General features: G+C 53.8%; 4 protein-coding genes and 2 non-coding genes across 6 annotated transcripts in view; 1 reads left to right on the forward strand and 5 right to left on the reverse strand.

The window, feature by feature from the left end:
- SRR (serine racemase) overlaps window positions 1-1,528 on the forward strand; it is a 3,302-nt gene extending 1,774 nt beyond the window's left edge. Inside the window, exons 5-8 of the mRNA XM_035900503.1 lie at window positions 1-70; window positions 167-241; window positions 459-668; window positions 938-1,528. The exon at window positions 1-70 is cut by the window's left edge and continues 63 nt beyond it. Of these exons, the coding sequence (XP_035756396.1) occupies window positions 1-70; window positions 167-241; window positions 459-668; window positions 938-1,135 (553 nt within the window). The 3' untranslated portion in view covers window positions 1,136-1,528. The remainder of the gene's footprint in view (window positions 71-166; window positions 242-458; window positions 669-937) is intronic.
- The window catches only part of SMG6 (SMG6 nonsense mediated mRNA decay factor), a 126,100-nt gene extending 124,361 nt beyond the window's left edge, over window positions 1-1,739 (reverse strand). Inside the window, 1 exon segment of the mRNA XM_009645160.2 lies at window positions 1,669-1,739. Within this exon segment, the coding sequence (XP_009643455.2) occupies window positions 1,669-1,732 (64 nt within the window). The 5' untranslated portion in view covers window positions 1,733-1,739.
- A 53-nt stretch (window positions 1,740-1,792) lies between these two features.
- Window positions 1,793-2,393, reverse strand: LOC118452914 (pre-rRNA-processing protein TSR1 homolog). The gene is made up of 3 exons (XM_035900628.1): window positions 2,284-2,393; window positions 2,084-2,158; window positions 1,793-1,991 (listed from the first exon to the last, which is right to left on the reverse strand). The coding sequence occupies exons 1-3, from the start codon at window positions 2,297-2,299 to the stop codon at window positions 1,813-1,815; spliced, it is 270 nt and encodes an 89-aa protein (XP_035756521.1). The 5' UTR covers window positions 2,300-2,393; the 3' UTR covers window positions 1,793-1,812.
- Window positions 2,394-2,709: 316 nt separating this feature from the next.
- Window positions 2,710-7,917, reverse strand: LOC104131836 (TSR1 ribosome maturation factor; the record flags this gene model as incomplete). The annotated part of the gene is made up of 12 exons (XM_035900554.1): window positions 2,710-2,837; window positions 3,258-3,429; window positions 3,738-3,848; window positions 3,977-4,139; window positions 4,602-4,801; window positions 5,107-5,163; window positions 5,235-5,344; window positions 5,678-5,837; window positions 6,129-6,556; window positions 7,106-7,240; window positions 7,320-7,536; window positions 7,879-7,917. Coding segments are annotated over 12 exons (1,920 nt in total), but the record flags the coding sequence as incomplete, so codon positions are not given.
- Window positions 3,103-3,195, reverse strand: LOC118452920. Its single transcript, XR_004842803.1, has one exon. It is a non-coding gene; the product is annotated as a small nucleolar RNA SNORD91 family (small nucleolar RNA).
- On the reverse strand, window positions 4,440-4,532 carry LOC118452919. The gene has a single exon (XR_004842802.1). It is a non-coding gene; the product is annotated as a small nucleolar RNA SNORD91 family (small nucleolar RNA).
- Window positions 7,918-7,919: the final 2 nt, after the last annotated feature.

Consider the following 7,919-nt stretch of genomic DNA (forward strand, 5'->3'; position numbering starts at 1 on the left):
GGTGCACCCCAACCAGGAGCTGGCGGTGATCGCGGGGCAAGGCACTATCGCCCTGGAGGTGCTGGAGCAGGTGAGGGAAAGGCAGAGCCCAGACCCAGCCCAGGGTTCTGCTCCTTGCAAGCAGGGGTGCAGCGAAAGGGAGCACTCACACTTCCTTTCTGCACAGGCGCCCGAGGTAAACGCAGTGGTGGTTCCCGTCGGAGGTGGAGGAATGATTGCAGGAATAGCAGTTGCCATCAAGGTAGGCAACACCTCATCTGGGAAGTGATGGCTGCATGTCCCTGTGGGAAGGGCAGTGTTCCCAAAGACAGGCAGCAGCTGTGGAAATCCCACTGTGGAAATCTGTGTGCCTGGGGTCTGCATGGCAGCAGCATGGCGTACCTGGCCCCCTGCGCACACAGCAACAGCAGACGGGCGCACACTAGTTTCAAATGAGCAGCTCCTCCTGCCCTCCGCAGGCTTTGAGACCAGATGTGAAAGTGTTCGCTGCTGAGCCGTGCAAGGCCGATGACTGTTACCAGTCCAAGGCAAGAGGGGAACTGACCCCCAACCTTCACCCACCGGATACCATCGCAGATGCAGTTAAAACCAGCATCGGACCAAACACATGGCCCATCATCAGGGACTTGGTTGATGACGTCCTGACGGTCTCAGAAGAAGAAATCAAGGTAAATGCTCCCAGCTCTCTTCTCACGGTAGCTGCCAGCAGGCAGCTGCCTCCATCCATGCTCTCTGCCCCTCCACTCTCAGCCCTACGCTCTCCCAGGGCAGCATAAGCCCCTGCACACCACCGCAGCTGTGCAACACCCACACTGTCTCCAGCTGGAAAGGGCTGGCGGAAGCTTTGCTCTCCCTTCCCAGAGCGCTGCAGAGCTCTGCAGCCCTGGAGCAGCCTGTACTTGCTGCTGGGATGACAGCTGCTGCTCTGTCCCAACAGCGAGCCACGCGGCTGGTGTGGGAAAGGATGAAGCTGCTGATTGAGCCAACAGCGGGTGTGGGAGTGGCGGCTGTGCTCTCGGAGCAGTTCCAGGCAGTCCCTCGGGAAGTAGAGAACGTTTGCATCGTGCTGTGCGGGGGAAATGTGGACCTGAGCTCCCTGACCTGGCTCACAGACCTCCCTGGGAAAGCGGAATGAGAACGGAGCCGTGTCTCGAGCAACGGAAACCTCACTCTGAATTTGTGCAGTCTGGTTTGTGCACTACTAAAAACAGATGAACAACCGCAAACGTTTGAAAGTTTTCATGGAGGGATAAGGGAAGCTGGTGTTGGTCTCTACAGCACAGGGTTGCTTGGTTCCAAAGCAAAGGGTTGCTACTGGGTAGGGGGCTTGGAAGCAAAAGCACTGCCTGTTCTCCCCTCCCCAGCAGCCCTGCTCTGGGACAGGCCTCCAGTGAGCTGTACTCACTTTCCCCACTTGCTACTTCACCTTCCTTAGTGTCAGCAATAACTTCCAGCAAACTCCTGTCCTCAAAACAGCAAAATCCTCAGACCCACCGCTATGGGAGGGTAGGAGGGAAAGACAACAGCCCCAGTGGGCCACGGGGTTCACAAGAGAAGGGGTGTGCACAGCCTCCCCACTTGGCCTCCACAGCCGGCCACCACCAAGACAGAGGCGCTTAGATGTTTTTGAAAACATTTTCCATTAAAATAAATAGCTGTAGCTGGTACCTGAGCAGCAGCTGGTGAGACAGCCACCCCTGTACAGACCCCAGTGGTAATACGTCCAAGGCATGAGTGCTGTCCTCACTGTGCACGAACTGAGAACAGCATCCAGGGTGCTAAGGCACAAACTGCATTAGCCGTGCTGGACACTTATTCCATTTCCACCTCCTGCACCGGCAGCGCACTCTCGCTCCTCACCCACGGCACGGGCTCCGGAACATGGGGGTCATAAGTCCATTTAGGAAAAACACGCTTGTAGAGGTTCAGCAGCACGGTGTCCTGGGGCTTCAGCTGTCCATCAAAGTGGCACTTCATGTGACCGTGGGTCCCTAGGCAGAGAGCAGAAGAGGCCATTAGCTGTCTCTCCTGCTCAGAAAGATGACATCCTGCATCACAGAGGTAAATACAGAACCAAACTTACCTAATGGCTCCTTGATGTGTCCTCTACGACCCCACTTTGTCCTCAGCTCCACTGGCTTAAACCACATCACATCCTCTGGAAATCAAAACATTAAAGGCAGATAAGAAACAGGCTTTGCTGCACCAACACAACTGATCCTGCAGGGGCAGAAGTTCTGCTTCCACATCCCCTCTTGCCACCACACACGAGACGGGCCACACCTCTGTTAAAGAACATGTATCGCACAACAGCCGTCTTCGTAAAGATCTTGAACGGATGACCACTGAGCACCAGCCGCTTGATGACGATTCTGTCTGGGTCCACCGAAAGCAGAGAACCAGTGGCGATGAGGTCATGAATTCATGCAAGGCAGAGTCACTAACGGACCAGGGCAGTGCCCCAGAAGGTGCCTCCCTCACCTCCTCCCTCACCACAACTCCCTTCCCCAAATGGTTCCAGGCCCAGAGCAACCCCACAGCAGGGACAGACAAAGGTGCCAGTGATATTGGGGATGGAAACACATTAATCTTCTCAAACAGCATGAAGGGGACAGCTTTTGAGTCATACTTTCTGGATAGATGCACTTGTAAGTGGGGTATGGGAACAGCCTGCTACCATTTGTTTCCCAGACACCACCTCCTCAGCACTTACAACTCACCGTTACTTCTCTGTTTAAAAAGAAGCACTGAGGCAGGAGGGAAAGCGATGGGAGCATAAACAGTCACCACCAGGGCAGCATCCGGGCGCAGGAAACGCTCCAGCTTGTGCTTATCAGCTAGGACAGAACAGCAATGATCAAGTTCAGGCCTACAGCAGTCCTCAGAGCTCTGGGAAACCCTGTTGAGCCCATTCTTTCCTGGCAAATGGGCTCTGCACTTTAGGAAAAGAGGTGACAAACACCCCTCCTCTGCTGGCACAGAGTATCTGGGAATGAGGGTGATCCTCTGAGCTACCAGCTCACTGCGTGGAGCCTGCCACTGCCTTACCTGGACCAGTGAGCCACCTCACCCAGGCCCACCCACTCCCCACTATTTCATGCCTCCCCTGGAAGCCTCAGAGCCTAACAGTGAGTCTTCAGAAGAGTCCTTCAGCCAGGTTCAGACACCACGGCTAAGACATCACAGGCTTCCTGCCCTAGAAACCCCAGCTCCACCTCCTGGCATACCCATAACCACGCCACCGGTCCCTCACAAACCTGAGGTGTGCTGGGAGAACAGCGGGGATGCTCGGAAGCGCCTGAACCCACAGTGAAAGATCAGCTCCTCCTTTGCCCTCACCGGCTCACTGTTGCTCGGATGCCGACGCACCAGGAAATTCAACACAGACATCTGCAGCAGAGGCATCACAGTGAGGGGCTGACAGCAGGGCTGGCAAACGATAGCAGCCAGAGCAGAAAGCAACATGACGTTGCAGCAGGTACAAATGCCTTTGACAATAGCTTCCCAAAGGAACGCTGGTCACCAATGCAGACACCTCAGCCAGGCTCAGACACTCTAGCCTAAACACCCTTGGCAGCTTCAGCCTGCTCTGACCAAAGGGAAGGTCCTACTTTTCAACGCAGGGAGATTTCAACCCAAACCCTCTGCAGCCAGAACTTCTCCAAACCATGCAGCCTGAGGGAATTGGACAAGGAGCTGCACACCTACAAGATATCAGCAGCGCCATACTTAGTCACCTTTTGTTCATGGGGAAGCAGTGAGAACAGGACTAGTGGCTTCCCTTCTTTGAAGCTCTTCACCACCGAGACAGGGACATTGCAGACATAAAGTGTAACATACCAGCCAACCTGCCAAGAAAGGAGCAGTTGTGAATACTTCTCTCCATAGAGAACTCAGGCACCTCCCCACCAAGTCCTTCCTAATAGGAGCAAGGGAACACAATAGGGGAAGAGATCAGCAAGAGAAAGGGAATTACCGAGGCTCCTTCAGTCTCCTCTTTCTCTATTTTCCGGAAGAGGTTCTTTCTGGTTCGGGAGAAGTCCTGGAACTGGAAAATCCTGGCATAGTCCCTTGGGAGATTCTCTTTGGGGTCCCATGGAGAAGTCCGGAAGCTCTTCAGCCCCCTGTACTTCTGGAACCTAAAGGACAGATACCAGGAAAGACAAACTACTTCACAATAAGATGTCTGGCCAGCACCTTCCATGGTCCTCAGGGACTCACACCTTCAGAGGGCAAAGGGAGCAAAGCAAATGTTAGCTTTCAGAAAAGATCTTAGCGCAGGGAGAGCTAGAAACAGTAGCCAAGTCCCACTAACAACCTATCCTTGCATCAGAGGGCTCTGCCATCCTCCTCCCTCTCCCAGATCAGGACCCAGCTCTCCCTGCCATAGGGAGCTGCCCAGGCTCACACGCTCCCCCTCCTCCCCCCAACTAGTGCCTTCCCCTGGAAGCCTCAGAGCCTAAGAGTGAGTCTTCAGAAGAGTCCTTCAGCCAGGTTCAGACACCATGGCTAAGACATCACAGGCTTCCTGCCCTGTCTCACTAAACTAGACAGAAGGGCACCTTCCAATTCCTCTGCCAGCAAAGCATCTTGGTTCTTACCGGACTCTGGCAGGTACGTCACGTGGCGTGTCCACCTCATCTGGAAACATTTCATCCATTCTCTCCTGTTTGTATCTCTCCAGCATCTGTTCATCTTCCTCCACCTTCTCATCGTACTGGTCATCCCGCAAGCACTCAGAAATGGTCATGGTCTCACATTCCTCCTCTGCAGGTTCTTCCTCCTCACTGCTTTCCCCCTCCTGACACAGAGGACAACGCAGAGCCCATGAGCACACACGCTCTGCTGATGTCCACGCAGCACTGCAAACCCTGTGCGTACTCGCACTGTTTGAATTGTGCCCCAAGCTACACCACAGTCCCTCACTTCAGTATCTAGCAGGCCAAAGAAGCAACATGATACACGCGAGAGATTTAACAATGGAAATCCAGGCAAGTCCTGGCTCTGTGTTGTGCCCTTTCATGGAGCAAGCTGGAAGGGCAGGATTGTCCTAATATATGCAATAGCGCTGTGGAGATCACCTGCAGTATCAGCTCTAGAAGGTACCTGGGAAACTGCCTCTTCCATCATATCATCATCGATGTCATCATCTTCATCGTCATCTTCCTGATTGCCCTCTTCTCCATCATCCACAATCCAGGCAGCCTGGTACTTGGATGTGCCTTTGGGGACCTATCATCATCTTCCTGACTGCCCTCTTCTCCATCATCCACAATCCAAGCAGCCTGGTACTTGGATGTGCCTTTGGGGACCTTCACCACCCTCCTGTTTGCCTTCAGAGAAGCTGTAGGATACCCACCAATAGTTAACTGGGGAACTCTCCATTCCCTCGGCAACATTTACACCGGGACAGCCAAGATCAGCTCTAGACCAGAATCGCCATTTCCCAGCACAGAATTTGTTGGGGCCCAGAAAAGGCAGCTAAAATGTAACTCTGCTAACTGCCAGGCAAACCATGCAGCCTGGTAGTCGGGTGATGGGACTAGGAACAGAAGCCCTGGGCTCCCAACTAGCACATTTCTTCACAGCCACCCTTGGCCATCCTGTTAATGGAAGATTTCTAACAACCCTCTTAATGAGGACAAGGAAAAGGTACAGAAGTATTGCTGCTACTTACCCTCTGCTTCTTGCAGTTCTTCTTCAGTGGGCCACGTCTGCTCCCCTTCCATAGGATCAGGAACGACTTCTGACTGCAAAGACTCCTGCTTGTTTGGATCTGCCTTCATCAGGACCTTAACATCTTCCTCCATCTCATCAGCACCATTTACAGAGTCATCCTGAAGGGCAAGAGCAGAGTTCCCAGCTGTGAACACACCTAACTCAAGCTAGCAATCAGTCTGAAGTCAAACTCCCTTCAGTATCCTGTTCATTATGCTGTAACATAACATTGGTTGCATGCCATGCACAAGGAATCTCAGCTCAGTGGCAGAACACAGCCCTGCTGGCTCTCTTGACAAAACTCCCTTTACCCCCCCTTAACCACACACACAGATAATTGTATTTTCCTGATTAAAGTTTAGAAACATCATGTTTTAACAGGGCTGGCAAAGTGCTGACCTCCCACACACCTGTACTTCCATGTCGTGACTCCTCTTCTGTCCTTTAACCACTCGGGGATTCAAAGAGAGGGGGTCTGGAGGGGCATCCACCTGGCTCATCTGGAAGTCTCCATGCCCCACAATATGCACCAGGCTGTTCACATTGAGGGTCTGTCCCCGGACAAAGCCAGACACCTTCAAGGTCCCAACCAGGTCGCTCTCCTGACCAGGCACAAACTCAGCGGCGTAGGCCAGCAGGTGAGCCCGTCTGTCCCGAAAAGCGAGATGACGCTGCTTCTGGGTGGCGAGGTGCCTCAGCAACAGCGAGGACTCCTGCTCCGTGTTCAGGGGGAAGAGCTTGGCTTCAGGAAAGCGCTTCTCAATGGCTTTAGCAAGTTTCTTCCTGGCATCTATCCGCTTCTTAGGTGGCAAGTCAGTGCCCCCTGGGACAGCAAGAGCTACCAAGCAGTGCATAGAACAGAGTTCAGGATCAGATCGTAAATCTTCTTATACCCTTTTTCACCAAGCACTGACAAACACTCAGATATCAGCAACCCAAATAACCAAACAGATTCACACCACAAGGTGCAAAGGCAGTTTCACACATTCAAAAGAACACTTGGGACAGAAAACCTGTCTTCAGAGATAAGATTTTGAGATAAAACGAGACCGTGGAGATAAGGGCTCAGGAACCGAACGCAGCATGAAAGCGTCTGAATCCCTTCACTCTGCACGCCTGAATAACCAATACAGTACTGACATCACCACGCACCCAGAGACCTAAACCTAGAACACCCCTTTTATGTCCCACGCTCCCCCACCAGGGTAGTAACACAACAGGGCAGCATGAGAATGGCATTCACCTGACTTGATCATGCTCAGAAACAGAGCAGTCAAAGACCTGTGATCACCTATCAATATGTGGAATTTTTAATTACTGCACCCCATCAAGCACCCCCTCGACCCATACGCCAACTAGAAGTCCTTAATGTTTCTTACTCACTCACCATAACTGGGCAGCCCCTGTGCAAAGAGGCAGGAGAGACAGTGCTCCCCAGCGCTGTCCCAGCCATCTGCAGGATCCAAGATAAACAGGAGGGAGTCGGCAACCTTTGCTAGGTCTAAGACAGCATGATGGTCCCCTGCACACAAAACACCTCTATTACTGGGGTTGCCAGGGGTACAGAGCCAAGAACCACACCACCAACAGTGTTTCCTCACCTGCCTGTGCTGTCACAAAGCGCCAGCGCTGCTTGAGTCGGGGGCAGAGGAGTGCAAAGTCACCAGCTCTCCCCTCATCCACACGGACAACAGCTGAGTCCTGGCTCTGCAGCAGGCGGAGAGTGTCGTGTGCTGCAGCCCTGCTGTGCAGCGGCACCAGAACCACGAGGTGTGGGGGTCCGTCCCTGCTACCCAAGCTCCGCTTCTCTGCCAGCACCTGTGGGCACAACTGCAGAGCATGAACCCCAGCCCCAGTCCAGTTCCTATCCCGCCCCTCAGATCAACACCAGATCCCTCCGCAGCCTGTCCCGAAGCCACACGGTCCAGTAATGCTCTTCTTGCCCCAAACTGAACGGACCCAGCCACCCATTCCTTTCCCTGGCCCAGCTCCTGACCCCTCCCACAAAGACCTGGCTCAGTCCCCACGGACATACACCAGCACCGAGACCCGCACCGGCCCCGTTCCTGCTCCCCGCTGCCCCCTCCAAAGACCCGCACCAACCCATTTCCCCCCACAATATCACAACCGGCCCGGCTCCGGTTCCCCCACGGCCCTCACCGCCTCCTTGCGCTGCCGGCGGAGCTGCAGCGCCTGGTGCC

This window comes from Egretta garzetta, unplaced genomic scaffold (assembly GCF_000687185.1).
Source record: "Egretta garzetta isolate BGI_Z169 unplaced genomic scaffold, ASM68718v1 scaffold108, whole genome shotgun sequence".
NCBI lineage: Eukaryota > Metazoa > Chordata > Aves > Pelecaniformes > Ardeidae > Egretta > Egretta garzetta.